Source organism: Gastrolobium bilobum, unplaced genomic scaffold (assembly GCF_033153095.1).
Source record: "Gastrolobium bilobum isolate Gb01-03AN ecotype WA unplaced genomic scaffold, APGP_CSIRO_Gbil_v1 utg6635, whole genome shotgun sequence".
Taxonomy (NCBI): Eukaryota; Viridiplantae; Streptophyta; class Magnoliopsida; order Fabales; family Fabaceae; genus Gastrolobium; species Gastrolobium bilobum.
In genome coordinates, this window is record NW_026895505.1 from 1 (window position 1) to 17,027 (window position 17,027).

The 17,027-nt window shown below is 32.2% G+C and overlaps 3 protein-coding genes and 1 pseudogene across 4 annotated transcripts; 1 reads left to right on the top strand and 3 right to left on the bottom strand.

Moving 5' to 3' along the window:
• Positions 1-1,335: 1,335 nt before the first annotated feature.
• Positions 1,336-3,067, bottom strand: LOC133314280 (SKP1-like protein 11). The gene is made up of 4 exons (XM_061515732.1): positions 2,971-3,067; positions 2,510-2,865; positions 1,451-1,591; positions 1,336-1,371 (listed from the first exon to the last, which is right to left on the bottom strand). The coding sequence occupies exons 1-4, from the start codon at positions 3,065-3,067 to the stop codon at positions 1,336-1,338; spliced, it is 630 nt and encodes a 209-aa protein (XP_061371716.1).
• Positions 3,068-3,397: 330 nt separating this feature from the next.
• Positions 3,398-5,836, bottom strand: LOC133314296 (AP-1 complex subunit mu-2-like; annotated as a pseudogene).
• Positions 5,837-5,852: 16 nt separating this feature from the next.
• Positions 5,853-6,499, top strand: LOC133314301 (SKP1-like protein 12). Its single transcript, XM_061515765.1, has 2 exons — positions 5,853-6,143; positions 6,314-6,499. Exons 1-2 carry the CDS (start codon positions 5,853-5,855, stop codon positions 6,497-6,499), a joined length of 477 nt encoding a protein of 158 aa, XP_061371749.1.
• Positions 6,500-7,554: 1,055 nt separating this feature from the next.
• Positions 7,555-10,111, bottom strand: LOC133314338 (E3 ubiquitin-protein ligase At1g12760-like). Of its 2 annotated transcripts, none has more exons than XM_061515814.1 (3): positions 8,750-10,111; positions 7,874-8,258; positions 7,555-7,745 (listed from the first exon to the last, which is right to left on the bottom strand). In XM_061515814.1, exons 1-3 carry the CDS (start codon positions 9,241-9,243, stop codon positions 7,599-7,601), a joined length of 1,026 nt encoding a protein of 341 aa, XP_061371798.1. In that variant the 5' UTR covers positions 9,244-10,111; the 3' UTR covers positions 7,555-7,598. The 2 variants fall into 2 exon arrangements, with proteins under 2 accessions (XP_061371798.1, XP_061371793.1); XM_061515809.1 differs by having other exon boundaries at positions 7,874-8,267.
• Positions 10,112-17,027: the final 6,916 nt, after the last annotated feature.

Here is a 17,027-nt window from a genome sequence, read left to right on the forward strand (position 1 = left end):
AGAGGAAGAGGAAGAAGAGGAAGAGGAAGAAGAGGAAGAATAAGAGGAAGAAGAGGAGGAGGAGGAGCCACAATTATCATCAATCAAGTTCTTGATAGTCACCGATTGAACTATCACCGCTTCCTCCACCTCAAACATGTCTTTCTCTGAACTACGCAATTTTATCATCTTCTCATAAAATGAAGAGGAAGAAGATGAAGAAGAGGAAGAAGAAGAAGAAGAGGAAGAAGAGGAGGAGGAAGAAGAAGATATGGTCAAATGTAAAGAGAAAAAGGTTGTAGAGAGATAGGGCGCACTATGCAGAATTAGCATTGAGAGGGTTGGGTTTGCGTTGCACTAATATATATAAAAAATTATTAAGGATTTTTTTTTCCTCAAGTAACTCAGAAATAGGATCACAAAATTGCATAAATCTATTTCAAATTTCAAATTTGAATCAAATCAGAACCTTGAATGAAAATAATAAATGATATATTAGTATTAATTGTGACGTTTTCAAAGTTTCAACCTTGAATGGCATTGATTGTGAAATTCGAATTTCAAAGTTTTCACCTTAAAAGAAAATAGTAGACATTGATTGAGAAATTGAAATTGAAGTTTGGAAGTTTTTAACCTTGAATAAAAATAATAAATGATATAATTAGTATTAACTAGGAAGTTTTCAACCTTCAATATTTTATGAAAGAAATCAGTAAAATCATCATGCAAAAATGAGATATAAGCAGTCTAAGCACACTATTTTTATTTTTTTTATTTTTTCTGGTCAGGAAGGGAGCTAAATCATTGTAATCATCTTTGATATGCTTTGCCAATTTAGCATAGCTTATTGATAGAATTTTGGGAAAGTTATAGTATAAATAATTAATGATTCCAACACAAGGTTTAAAATTCAAAAGTTATAGACACAAAGGCATTAACAAGAGCAGCAACAGTAAACCCCCCTTAATTTCGTTAGTCAAAAGAAAAATAAAGAAAATAGAACATATTCACAAGGCAAACCCAAACAAAAGATTAGAAATAAAAAAAAAAAAAGACAAAGATAAGAGAACGTTACCTCTGAACAATCTAAGATTGTGTGACCTTAATTTCTTACAGTTTATTTAATCTAAGATTCATCTACTCCAGTAAATAAATAAAAATACATGGTGATGATATTGACTGAATCATGATTTTATATAGATAAGAGCTCATACGAAAACAAAAACTAGCAATATTAATGCTTCAAGGAATGAATCTACCAGAAAACGAACAATGTAGTAACTAAGGAAAACAAAACAAAAGACCTATTATCGATAATGTTATATCATAAACCCTTCGGAAACACATGCATCAATCTCACTCAAAAGCCCATCTATTCTCGTTCCGAATGGCCTCTTCTTTTTCTTCTTTTTGAAGTTACGGTCTCTTCTTCTCCAGGACTAATTTTTTTTCTTTTTTTTGAAGTTATGGCCTCTTCTTCTTCTTCAGGACTAAAATCATTCTTTATATTGAAGTATTGGCGTATCTCCTCTGGACTCTTATCCTTTATCAAATTTGCCACAATTTGACATGTCAGTTCCAACAGACTCTTAATTTTCAAATAATTTGCCGCCTGACAAAGAAATATACCACAAATTAACAATACTATAAAAGCACTTTGATTAAACAGCACATCAACGCTAAGATGCTAAGATCCAACAGACTCTTAGAAGAGGTGTTAAATTTTAAATTTGACACTGGTTCTAAAGGATCCTGCCTCATATATATTGATAAACATACATGACAAAATTTCTAAAATATACAAATCCCTAATCCAAACTTAGATTCCATAAAGTACAACACAATTTCTAAAAATTAGGATAGAAAAAACGAAGATATAGCACATTACAGATATGTATTAATTTACGCAATTCCATGGATTTTTACCTTTTTCACCTTTAATTTTAGCAAAGTACTGATTCTTCGGTTAAAATTTGCGCTTTCTTGATTATTCATTTTTCTTAATAACTGAATGGTATGGAAATAATTTCATTGATCTCTGCCAAAATCAAGTTTAATAATTAAATCAAATTCCATAAAATACATTGAAAAAAAGAACACACTCAGAAAAAATATATCTACATATGAGATATGAGGATAACAGTTAAGAGTCTGCCTCACTGCAAATTTCACTCTCAGAGTCTCACTTATAAAGTTAAAATTTTATGGGAAGTGATTTTGTTTACATGAAAATTTAAATTAAGGGAGACACAAACCCCCAATATCAAATCAGAACGACCATCAACTTAATTGAGAATTTAAAATAAAAATAAATATAACTTATTAAGAAGCAAAAATTGAAAATCAAATCCAAATTACCAATTATGTTAACCCTTATTAGGGAATTTTTTTTTTAATTTTTTATCTTGAGATAATAAATTAGGAGCATACACCGACGGATTAAAAACCATTCACTAACTATAACATTATCGATATCAAATGGTTGAGAGAAATGTTATATATGTGGATGTGAATATTTAGATGCACTCACCATCATTACAAGGAAGAGGGTGTGTTGATCCACCTTAACAAATTCATCATCCCATTTTTTGAGAGCTTCTATGTTGTTGTTGTCATCGTGGGACTCCTCTGCATTATGCTTGTTGCAATACTCAAGAACCTTTGCGAGGGCGAGACTGTTGACATTCTCAAGAGGAATAACACCGTCACCACAATCATCATCAATCAAGTTCTTGATAGTCACTGATTGAACTATCACCGCTTCCTCCACCTCAAACATGTCTTTCTCTGAACTACGCAATTTTATCATCTTCTCATAAGATGAAGAAGAAGAAGACGAAGAGGAAGAAGAAGAGGAAGAGGAGTACAATTTCCCAACATTATCATCTTCTTATAAGATGAAGAAGAAGAAGAGGAAGGAAGAAGAAGAAGAGGAAAGAAGAGAAGAAGAAGAGGAAGAATAAGAGGAAGAAGAGGAGGAGGAGGAGCCACAATTATCATCAATCAAGTTCTTGATAGTCACCGATTGAACTATCACCGCTTCCTCCACCTCAAACATGTCTTTCTCTGAACTACGCAATTTTATCATCTTCTCATAAGATGAAGAAGAAGAAGACGAAGAGGAAGAAGATGAAGAAGAGGAAGAAGAAGAAGAGGAAGAGGAAGAAGAAGTAGAGGAGGAGGAAGAAGAAGAAGAAGAAGAGGAAGAAGAAGACGAAGAAGAAGACATGGTCAAATGTAAAGAGAAAAAGGTTGTAGAGAGATAGGGCGCACTATGCAGAATTAGCATTGAGAGGGTTGGATTTGCGTTGCACTAATATATATATAAAATTATTAAGGATTTTTTTTTCCTCAAGTAACTCAGAAATAGGATCACAAAATTGCATAAATCTATTTCAAATTTCAAATTTGAATGAAATCAGAACCTTGACTGAAAATAATAAATGATATAATTAGTATTAATTGTGACGTTTTCAAAGTTTCAACCTTGAATGGCATTGATTGTGTAATTCGAATTTCAAAGTTTTCACCTTAAAAGAAAATAGTAAATGACATTGATTGAGAAATTGAAATTGAAGTTTGGAAGTTTTTAACCTTGAATAAAAATAATAAATGATATAATTAGTATTAACTAGGAAGTTTTCAACCTTCAATATTTTATGAAAGAAATCAGTAAAATCATCATGCAAAAATGAGATATAAGCAGTCTAAGCACACTATTTTTATTTTTTTATTTTTTCTGGTCAGGAGGGGAGCTAAATCATTGTAATCATCTTTGATATGCTTTGCCAATTTAGCATAGCTTATTGAAAGAATTTTGGGAAAGTTATAGTATCAATAATTAATGATTCCAACACAAGGTTTAAAATTCAAAAATTATAGACACAAAGGCATTAACAAGAGCAGCAACAGTAAACCCCCCTTAATTTCGTTAGTCAAAAGAAAAATAAAAAAATAGAACATATTCACAAGGCAAGCCCAAACAAACCCAATGGGTGCAGCTCAAAAGTTAGTGGGGTTGGATAACTGAATATTGGGGAGGGAGCTGAACCTTTAGCCATCATTGTTCCCTCGCACTCCGGATTAGTCTCATAGCCGGCAAACCCAAACAAAAGAGATAATTAGGGTTGGGTAACTCCAAAAAAAAGGCAAACCCAAACAAAAGAATAGAAAAAAAAAAAAAAAGACAAAGATAAGAGAACGTTACCTCTGAACAACCTCTAGAAGCCAGCCATGGGTAAGTGGAGTTGATTTCAACTGTAGCCAATAACACCCAATTGCTCTTCCTCTTTCACTATGATGATGCACTCACTGTCTTTCACAACTTCATTAAAAGGATATGAGATCGAGGATATATTTCAATTGGGGATTCAATTACCATGAAAAGAATGAAGAGACAAATTGCATCACTTTTGTGAGCTGCAATATGTAGAATCTGAATCTCTAACAGCATAGAGACACTTAACAAAATCCAAACTGGAAAAACAGCATAGAGACACACACAATAAATAATGTTGGAAAATTGCCTTTTTGGGATGGATTGTAAAAGAATTGATTTCAAAATTGACTTTGTTTGATTTTTATAGAGCAGAATAACTTTTAAAGGAAATATTCTCCTAAATTTAATCAGACAGAGATAGAAACATTAATGGAAGAAAATATTATTTCGAATGCTGAAAAAATATCCTAAAGATATTCCGAATATAAGGAAACCGCATTTATGCAGCAATACCTGTATTCCAGAAACAGTAAAATATGGTATCTCAAATTTCACACGTATAGGAGCTTTTCTCTCGGGAGCTGCATCCTCTCATCTGTTATACTGGGAAGCCGAGCCTCTGCTCTTAACATATACTCCTGAAAGAACCAAAGAGGAGAACCAAATCCAATAAATCACAATCAAATTGAGGTATCAAGATAGGTGTTATTCAAGTGTTCAATGCCATTTGCAACTGAACTAATACCTTGCCTCCAGGAAAGGATCTTATTTTCCAGATTAATGCATCTTTTTCAGGTGCATATGATGCAGATCCCATTGAAGTTCGAACATTTGGATTAGTTGCATCAACAGGCACAGGCAACTCAATCTCAACATTTGTGGCAGTGCTGTAAAATAACGGCTTAACCTGAAATCAGAGATGGTAGAATCAACAAAAAAAGCTTTTATTCTGCATATCTTTCTCTCTGTGTGTGTGTATGGATGTGCCACCTCTCAAAAAAGTAGTTCTTATGAAATATTTTTTTTAAAAAGTCAAATTTATTTTTCGTTTGAATGTAATATCAGCAGAAATTTTGAAATAAAAAATTATTTGAATATTAAGAGGAAGGATATTGTAACAACCAAGTTGTATTACTACCAATCAATCTCACCGTTAGATCGATTATGTTGATCCAACGGTTATATTTATTTTTATCTTTGTATGGTTATGATTTCTCATGTTTAAAGTGAAAGCATTAAATATGAAAAATCATAACCATACAAAGGTGGAAATAAATATAAAGTATTAAATTTAAAAAATCATGATCATACAACATAGAAATAAATATAACCGTTAGATCAACATAATCGATCTAACGGTGATATTGATTGTTAAAAATTATTTGAATATTAATATGGCAAAACTTTTGCACCAAGAAAGATGATAATGCAAGCAAGAACTTGAAAGCTTATCTTTCAATATCCCACTTATCGGTAATATCAAATCTTATCGCGATTCTTGATACATAGTATCTTTAAGTCCTTTCCACAACTCCTAATTTGATTCTCCATCAGTCAGTAGACACTACACTGGCCAACATTATATATACACTGACAGACAACCCCTTCATTATTTGCAACTGTGTCATTCTTTGCCATCGATATTGTATATATAATGTCTGCGCCGTGGCAGAAGATCGTAGTGTGTAGCTCCGACAAAGAGATAGTCGTGGTTGAGGAAGAGGTTATGCTTCATTCTGAGGTCATCAAGAACATGATCCATGATGGCTGCTTCAATAAAATTAAGATTCCTATGTTGAACGTTGACAAGAAGACCCTCACCAAGGTAATCCGTTATTGCTTCATGCACACTTACAACAAGAACGAGCACTTGAAGGATGCTCTAAAGAAGTGGGACGTTGAGTTCGCCAATGTGGACCCCAACACCCTCTATGATTTGATGATGGTAAGTCACACACATATACATATACACATCCTATCTTGATAAGTCAAACCGGTTTCGGTTTTGTAATCAAGATTCAAGACTTGTTTTCTTTTTCAGTCTTTCTTGCCTTTCTTTCTTGTTAATTTTGTGGTTATTAATTTTTATTTTTATTTTTCTTGTTTCTTTTTCAGGCGGCAGAGTGTCTTGAGATTAAGAGTCTGCAGGATCTATTATTGGAGAGTATAGCAAATATGATAAATGAGAAGAGCGTAGAGGAGATATGTGAAACCTTCACCATCAAGAATGATTTCACTCTCACTCATCACAAAAAAGAAAAACAACTTAATTTCCAAAGAGAACCCCATCGACTTTTATGAAAGTGGCATTCCCAGCAGTTAGAAATCCTTCATCATCATATGCATATCCAATGCTTCACAATTTTTGGGTTGTGTTTATAATGATTCTTTTACCATAAAATAACACTTTTTTAAAGATTAACACTGTACACAGTTTTTAAGAAATTGTAGAGGATCCGGATCTGGCTAAACCTCCTACATATCTCTGTTCATGATTGTAATAGGCTTTATGGTCTTTTTGTATTCAATTGAAGTTGAAACTTTTATTTCTTTCTTTTATTTTCTAGGTTGATATACTTGAACCTCTTTTGTGCATTATCTTCATTTGATTAATTTGATTTTGAATGTTTAAATGTTAGATAACTCAGAACATATAAGATTGCTTCATTTGCTTAATCACGGATAAGTGTTGCTGGCAAGCCCCAACAGGTTATGGGTTTGATTGCTATAGAATGCAAAACTTAAAATAACTTATTAAAAATTTCAAAAATTGGATTTCAAAAACTGGTATCTGTTAGACCGCGAGTTATACCCAGTTCATCAATTTGATACTGAGTTGATTGTACAATTGCTTCACTAAAAAACTGAATCGATCCATAGTTATACCCATTTGCTTCAAAGATCTATAGTTCGGTTTGGTACTATTGAGTCAAACACTAAAATGTTATAAAAGAAGGGGAAGTGATACTTACCATAAAAGAATTAGCTTATTGTATAAGCTTGGTTTTGGAGAAAATGTTGATTGAGATGATGACATGTAACACAAACTATAAATCTTTGTATAAGAATCAAGGATCAAATATAATATTTGCTTCATTATTACACCGATGCTCAACTCACAATATTTAGAAACAGGAAAAGAAAAAAAGAAAAAAAATCTTATACATGCAAACGTCTAATTTGAAAAGTAGGGATTCACACCTACGAACCAAGTATACAATGTAGTTTTGGTTACTGGTGACCTCTTCTGTACATGTACAAACTCACTCATGTAACCAAAATGAAAAATAAAATAAAATAAAAAAACTTTGGGAGTATAATATATGCGTGTATGTGTCTATATATATATTGGAGTATATAAAGATTAATGTTCTTGACTATTGTCTGGCATGTGCTATTGCTACCTTTGCAATCCTTGTTTGCAAAGAGGGCAGCAAGATATAATTCTTAACCATTGATCCACACATTTTAGATGGAACATATGGGAACAGGGCAATTGCCTAACTTCTTCTTTGTCTTTGTACTTGGCTAAGCAAATGCAACATTCCTGTCAGCACACCCAACAGCAATAACTTATCAATTCAATATAAAAGTATAAATAGAAATAAACCATATATATGTACATATAAAACAAAGCATTACTAATTCTGCAGATATAATAGTTATGTCACTTACTGGATCTTCATTGATCAATCTTTGACTGCTTTCTGAGTCATTGGCATGGTCTAAGTTGTTGGTATGAAGCACTTTATATCTCCAACTTGGAAGTTGTGAAATTTGATCATCAGAAGCACCTCTAGCAGAGGAACCCATGTTCATGTTGTATCCAAGGAGGGTGCTAATTAGTGGCACACAACAGCACAATAGCAAAAATAGTAGAAAAGGGAAAGAGTAGCAAATTGCATTCCAAACAAGGAGGATGATGCAGAGCACTTGGAGTTTTGGAGCTTGTTGAAAAGAACCAAAACGTGAGTCAAAAGCCCAAACATTGCCCATCACAAACCATATTGCAAAAAAAAGCTCTAGTGAACTCCGGCATTTATCCATCAAATGTGAGCTCCTGTACACACTGTATAGTACAAAGCAAATTAAGTCACATTTTTTAAATTGCAATTAAAAACAAAATTTACTCTGTTCTAACACTATCTCATTCAACGGTTAGTTTTGAATTTTGATATGATTAGACTAAAAGCTATTAGTATTGTATGATACTAATAGATTAAGGTTGTTATTAGCTCTGTGAGCAAGCGGTGTTTATGGGGAAAACAACTGCGTGTGGTAGCAGATTATTGTGCACAAAAAAGGGGCTAGAAGTTAAAGGGGTTGTGTTTGTACGGATAGTGACAAACTATAAGGGTTAAGATTTCCAGAGAGAAACCTGTAAGCTTAACCCTTAATTTATAAAAAAGTTTTTACATATCCAAAAAAATAAAATAAAAAGGTTTTTACCTTTCCAAAAAAGGGCCATTACATTGGTCCATAATAAGTACTACCAATTGCTATGGACAAAATGACTGAAAGGAAGTTCTTGATGTGAAAAGAATAGGGTACCTGGTTTCTTCATTGTTTCTCTGCTGTTCCATATCAGAAAGGGTAAGAGCATCCCCTTGAGTCACATAAAGTTGATGGTAGCGGCCATAAAGTAGCAACAGATTAAGGACACAACCAATATCATAACCTACTATCCATATCCTCATAGGCCAAATAGGCTTCTCGCTCTTTGAAATGGCCAAAGTGAATGTTGTACTAGTGACCTGAACCATCAAAGCAATCAACTCCAGCATCATCCATGTGCTAGAATTGAAAGGGTTAGAACCAAGATTAGATCTTGGTCCATTTTGGTAATGGAATACTCTTCTTAAGAAGGTGAACCATCTTGCTCTAGATATTCTCATGGCCACACGAGTCAAAAATGAAGGTGGGGAGGCATGAGGAGGCCTGTTTTGATCACTGGCCATGTTGTCTTCTCCTGCTGAAGAGTTTGAAGGAAATGATACTATGCTTCTTGAATTGACCAAGAACTCTGATGAACATGGAGAACTCATTGGAATGTAGTTTTTGGAATTAATTCTAGTTTACAACTTTCCAAAACATGAATAGAGGATACCCCCTTTTTGCCCCTATATATTCAGATCAGAATTAGTCCAAAATTGAAAAACGTGTGCTACAGACCAAGTCTTCTTTGATTCTTAATACTGAACATAGCATTAAGAATTGGAGAGAGCCAACTTAGTTGAAGTTTAAGAGGAATAATTTAAAGGTATAAGAAGCATTCAAGAAACTTCACTATGCTTAATTTAAAATACCATCTCTTGAAGGCACATGAGAAGAAGATTCAGCAACAGAATTTGTCTAACAATTGAAATCAGCTCCAATATTTCTGAACCCCACAAAAGCAACAGCTTTTATATCATGAGAAATTGAAATTTAAGACTCCAATTGGAAAACTCCTTGGACCTTGTCAGCTTTTCAGGGTCTGCACCACCAGCTCAAAAACTTGGCAACAAAATCAAACTAATATTACAAACCAAGGCTTCAAGGACATGAACCTTTCAGCAATAGCATAATGAACATAAAGATTTTAACTTAGAGGTGGGTGATAAAGTCAAGTGGGGGGGTTTCATAGATGGAGGTGAATATGAAGCAGAAGTGATGGAGCTGAAGTGTATATAATATAGAAGAAGGATTGGGAGAAACAAGAGAAGGGGGTGATTGGTATGAAGGATATGTCAGGAAGGTGAAGTTTGAGTTTCAGACGGTGACCAAGAATCAACTACTGAACTTTGCTTTGATTACAAGTGACTCAGAAGGTGCATAAGGAAGTTAACCGTTGGCCAACTTCCCCTACCTATATTTTCTATGAAGTAAGAGTTGCTGAGAAAGCAATTGGAGTTCAATTTCAGAACTTTCCTTCTCTCTCTTCCTTTGAGAAAATTAGGACGAACGCAAAGATTTTTTTTATATTTATCTATCTATCTATCTATCTATCTATATATATAAATATATATATAATAAAGTAAGGGATATATTTTTCTTATGTTGTAGGAAAAGAATTACCTCATGTTGTAGAAATAAAAGTATAAGTGGGACCCACATGTAAGAGGAGAGAGAAAAAAAAAGTGGTGGGACCCAACCTTTTTTGTGTGTGTAGGAGAGATGTTTATCTCATGTAAAATGAGATAAACATAACCCATAAAGTAAAGTTTAATAGTTCATCTTCTCTTTGAATTCAAGTGGATAAGACTTAAAGTGATGATCTCATACGTACGACTGGTAATGGCTAATGTTTGTTTATACTTTATATCATGGCCTCCAAAATTGATTATTTTTTATATGATAAAGAAAACCAAAAAATTGATTTGAATTCTGGCGGGGACAGTTGATTTTGAGATATTGTGTTGTCTGGTATAGGGTTGCCGACCTAATCCAACCAGTAATTTGTGTCATGTTGGAGAGGACTATGGCCCTCCTTAAGCATAGGAATGATTGCTACGATTTTGCATATTAGCCACACCCCTTCCTCTGTAGGGTAGCTTTTTTTTTCTTTTAACCTGCTCTGATATTTAAGTGAAGTGAAGACCAACATAAAGATACATAATTCTTGTGTTCTCTACTCTGCACAATTATATAAGTGGTGTTGTCTTATAAGTTTAAACAGCCCCCATCTATTTTTCATTTAAAATCAGATAAAATTATATTATATAAGGTATTGAATGTAAAATTCTGATGAATATTAACATTCTTAATTTACTAAAATCTTCAATCTATGATAACTGATTCTTGTTAAAAATATGTTTGGCAAACTGAAGATTACTCGCCATTTTTTCCATTATGAGGAGTTTGACATAGATAAGATAAGGTTTAGGCTTATTTGTCAAGAACTAGCAAATCTATTACAGAGCAGCCAAAATAAACATCTGGGACGATGCAAGTTATAATAGGTCAACATCCCCTAATTAATGTGACAGAAAGTAGGTACCTAAAATGATAGCAAAGTTTGATCATATTTTTTGTGTGCAATTATTAGAAATGGACATTGAAATATAAAAGGTATATATATATATATATATGGGAACGGATCCACTTACCACCGAAAAAGTTTACAACTCTTACAACTAATTTAATCACCGTTGATTTCCGTCAATCTAACGGTTATAAATTAATAATATTTATTGTGTCACATTTATTAATTTCCAATAAATTATAACCGTTAGATTGACGAAAATCAACGGTGATTAAATTGGTTGTAAGAGTTGTAAACTTTTTTGGTGGTAAGTGGATCCTCCCCCTATATATATATATATATATATATATATATATATATATATATATATATATATATATAAAGTATCTATTTACAAATTTTTTTTACAAATTACATTATGTATAATCGGTCATATCTATTTACAATTTTTTTTTACAAATTACATTATGTATAATCGGTCATACACTCTTGATTGAAGTATTACCGATCATATATATATATATATATATATATATATATATATATATATATATATTGTTGGACAGGTGGCTTCAATACTCAAGAGGGGGGTGAATTGAGTTTTACAAAATCTTTTCGCAAAGTACCTCCTTTGATGTTTTACAGATTATTTCTTCAATAAAGTGATTTAATAAAGAAGTGTCTAATAGTAAAAGCAAGTGTAGTGATCAACAAAGTAAGCAAGTGAATATATAAAGACAATCTAAGATGCAATTTTAATACTCAAATAAAGAGATTAAGGTTAGAGAGATTGCAAACTAGATGTATCCTGGTTCGGTCACCACCACCGTGACCTACGTCCAGACTGAAGCCGCTCGATCAATTCTTTTCACTAACTATCAAGCTTAAGGGTGCTTGACAAACCACTACAACTTTTCAAGACTTCGGGCTCTTGATGCCTTACACTTTTTCACTCCAAATTTTCTTAAGAATTTGGTGACCTTTCAAGTGTGTAGGGTTCACTCCCCTAGCTACTCAAGTAATCAAGGAAGATGTTTAATAATGGCTAAGTACTCTCAAAGTACAAATAACACAAGTTGAAGAACAAGGGTATATGACACTCTTACAAGAATAAGACTCAAATAGGATTTATGATCAAGAAGACAAGAATAAGGCAAATAGGATGAGAATTAATGAGTAATGATGATCAATATTTGTGTCCCATCAATGGGAACAGTAGTATCTATTTTAGAGGGCCCCCATGGCCTTTTTCCTACTCATTTTCGCAAACTAGCCGTTTTATAGCCGTTATTTTTGTCTCTGTACAGTAGGTAATCGATTACCATTGAGTGGGTAATCGATTACCATGAAGGGTAATCGATTACCATTGTTTGGTAATCGATTACCAACCTGTTGAAAGGTTGGTTTTTGCCCTAAAATGGTTTTCTCTTGATTCACATTATTTTCAAATATTGTTTGAACATTGAAAAGTATGTTTTCATTTTAAGAATGTATTTGAATGTCAAACGCTGATTTAATGCATGTATTTTAAAAAAAAAACTTTGAGCTTTATTCTTGTAAAGAATCAATTTACAAATAATCCTAAGTCCTACAGTATATTACTCTGAGTTTGGACTTAGTGACGTCTCTTGAAGCTTGAGTCTGATTTTGTTTAGACTTCTTTTTGATGGTTGCTCCTTGAAGCTTTCTTTCCATGCTTGTTTGTTATCATCGAAATCGTTGAACCTTTATATTCTTTTCATGGAGTGCATTGGTTCCACATATATATATATATATATATATATATATATATATATATGGATTTATAAGAGTTATGTTGTAGGAAAAGTGAGTTATGTTGTAGGAAAGGTGATTGTGTAATATTATAGAAATTCGTTTTGTGTGCCTTAGATTTTTTTTTTTTTTGTTTTAAAAAGTGTGGACCCCACAAAATGTTGTGTGTGTAGAAAAAATTTTTGTATCATATTAAAGGACAAAACAAAAACCCATATATATATATATATATATATATATATATATATATATATATATATATAATTGTTCAAAAAAGCTTTCGTTTATACGTCATTTTCTGTTGTACCGAAACATATACATAATTTCCTTCTTGGATTCAAGAATTGCAAATCAAATGGTGAGTCTAAATTGAGGCCAAGATATTGATGGGTAATAGTCATACTGATGTGTTGTTAATTGAAGAATGGTTTGCATGTTTAACAGCACAAATAAAGATCAATTTACTGGCTATTGTTAAATTCAATTTAAAATCTATCAACTTTAAATATGAGCATATATATAATTTAAATTAGGGACATGACCTCACAATAGAGGGCCTCAATGGAATCAAAACAAGTTGGGTACGTATGTTACTTGAACAACTAGAATTCAACCTTGTTTAACCAATGAAAACTGCCAACATGTTGCTTATTAAGTGGTTCTATTTGACAAAAAAAAAAAAAAAAAGCTATAATTAACAAAGAAAAGAATAAGTTTAGGCTTGTTTATAACGTATTTGACTCAAATTTGACCCTATTTGGCCGGTAGGACATGCAACGTGTTAATATCACTTTCAAAATTAAATGGATATGATGACAACAATCAGTGAACACTTTCCAAACATCTTTGCTATTTTATTTAATCTATTTATTTGCAGAAAATTAAAAGGATTTGAATTTTAGGCAAAAGGTTGACTAATTAAGCTAGAAAATATCTAAGAGCACAATAATATGCTCTAAATTTCAGATAATTTCCCTAGCTCGTGCTTCCGATTAGCAATGGCAAGCTCTACTATAACCGAACAAACTTATATAGTAATTTAGGATAGGCGAGGGTTTATCCTTTTAATGGAAATCCACAAAAATTCGTATAAATAACATTAAAAACAATATTCACAGAATTCAAACTCATACCTTTAAACCCTGCTTTAACTATAATTTTCAATGCAATTTTCACAGAATTCGTTATTTTAGTGATTTTTAAACTTTTATTCAATACAAGGAAAGTCTACATACATTAAACACGTTTGAAATGACAACATATTTGATATTTATGACAAACAATCACTTTGGGTGATTTAATGTATGGCCTACTTACTTTAATTCTTCTTCAGAGCATATTAAAATGCTTTTATATTATTATTTTCTGAGGTGATTTTATATTATTAAATAGGGATATATAGGTTATTCTACCAAACTTTTTTCATGCCTACTGTTAAATTAGAATCTCAAGAGAAAAAATAAATGGTAAATATTAGTTAAGTTTAATAACTGATGAGTCTCCAATTTACTATGTATAAAAGGTCAATATGAGCATGAAACTGATTTAAAAGTAATTAAAAGTTATGAGAATTATAATTAAATTGTTATTTTATTCCCAATAATATTCTCATAAGATTTCTGATATTTTGCAGTAATTTCAGCTCAATAAAGAGATAAATGGGAGATATCAAGTAGAGTTGCTTTGGATTTCTGAATTATTGAAGATTTTATCAAATATTCCTTTGAATATTTTTAAGGAAATTTTTTCATTAAATTAAAAAAGGGAAAGATTTGAAAGATTGAATCAAAGATATGATTAGAGATTCTAGTGAAGATTTCAAAGAAGATATGATGAAAAATTAAAAGATATGGTTTTCATCCCTATAAAAAGGCATCTCTTGGAAACTTAAAGCCACAATTCTACAGAGGCAACAATATTCAGAGGAAGAGACTCACGCTGAAGATCAGGATTCCGGAGAACTTGAAGATTAAAGACCATTGATCTTTCTTCTTCATCTTTTTCTTTTCTTTCTTTGTTATGAATTCTTTTTACTATTTTAATTTGCTAAAGTCAGATATGTCTGGCTAATTTCTTTTTGTAGTTGGGATCACGGACCCAATGTGAATCCTTTATATTTTCTATTTTGTCTTTATAATTAATTAGTTTAGTTAGTTTTATTCTACCTGTGTTAATTCTTCCATATCCTTGATAGAATTGATCGCTCTATTATATGGTTTTGAGGGGTTAGAGCTCACAATAGACATATTGGGGTTTTAATTCAGACAAGGATATAATAACAATTTGTGCATGACCTAGACAAAGGCTTAATAGATTGCAGACTTTTAATTTATTTGTTTAATGCTTAATTCAAAAGGAATTACTAGGACACTAGGATTCTAATTGGGTTAAAGGGTTGAAATCACTAAGACATTAAAGTTCAACTATTTAATAGGGACATAATGAATTGTCTGAGCTAATAACCTAGTTAATTATAAAATACAATACAGGAATATAAGGGAGGATCGGAGGTGAAATGCATCCTGGTTACGATTCTTTAACAATTTATCATAACTCTTATATTTTCTTGATGTTTTTGATCTTTTCTTGCATGCGTTTTAATATTATTGTTTTTAAAAATTTTGTTTTTAAAATTACAACAATCAATCACTTTCACAATCAAATCAATTTTTTTTCTAACTTAAGGGGAATAGTTGAATTAACACTTGGTGCATTAATCCTCGAGGGAACGATCTTTACTTATCACTTTAATTACTTGAAACGAACGATATACTTACCGATTTCGCAACAATGACCCTACCTAGTAAATCTTAATTAGAGATTTAATTAAGAATTTAAATGTCATAATTAGACTCAGATCGTGATTTCGAGTGTTTTGACTGTAATCATGACTAGGTCATGAACAGTGCATTTTGTCGGATGTTCTGCATTGTTGTGAATCAACCGATAGAGATCAGAATGAGCAAAATGAGTTTAGAGACCTAATTTGGAAATTATGATGCCAAATATGAGTTCAGAACAAAAAATTGTATAGTCTGCCATTTTTCGTGAAAATCTCATGAATTGTGTTTTTTGTTGGGTATTTTGTATCGCTATTTAAACAACCGGTAGAGTCCAGAACTAAATAATTGATGAAATAAAAATAAGAAAGTCCAATATATGCCAAACAAGTCATAATAGACACAAGAATGATAGGTTTATAAGTTTTAAGTTTTTGTATGGAAACGGTGCACAGTTAGTGACTCACAGTGCTTTTTGTTAAAAACGGTGCAGAAACCCTACTGTGAATTGAAAATATTATTCCTTACGAAATAAAAATTAATGTACATGAGTTCAGAAAAATAAAAATATGTCCATAACTTTAAGTTAGTTTCGGGTCAATTGAAGTGAAATTACGCGAGAGGAATACAACCGGTAAAAGGCCATATGTGCATATAAGTCCAAGTCACTTAAGCTGGCACTATTCATATCAGAATTTCCCTCCTCTCTCTCCTCAAGGTCGAGCTCCCCTTCCATGGAGTTAGGTTTTGGTTTATTTCTTCCTTCCTTGATTTCTCCTCACTCACTCAACCAAATGCTTAAGTGCATCACACGAAATTCATAGTAAATCACCCAAGGAATCCATTCCACTACTTGGTTTGGGCTATAATTCCTTGTGTGAGGAGTTCTTCCCTTCCCCTTTTTTTAGTTACTATTCATCAAGTGTGAAAATTTGTTTTTGATGGAGCTTTACTTAGAGGTTGTCCTCTAGGCTTTGTATAAAGGATTAGAGATATGAAATCTCTATTTTCATGGTTTGATTTTCATGATTTAAGTTTTGAAAATTTAGAGCATGTTTTAGTGGGAAAACTGAGTTTAAAATTTGAATTGATGATGGATTATTGATGTTTTAGATATAGGAATGTGAGATAAGCATTTGAATAAGTGTAAAGTTGGAAAAATTCCATGGTGTTGCCTCCCTATGTTTCAGCCATGATGTATCATAGAGGGGTTTGATGTTCAAATTTAATTGGACACTTTATGAAGGCTATGTAGCACCGATACCGACACGGGACACGTGACACAATACGACACGACACTCCGACACGTTAA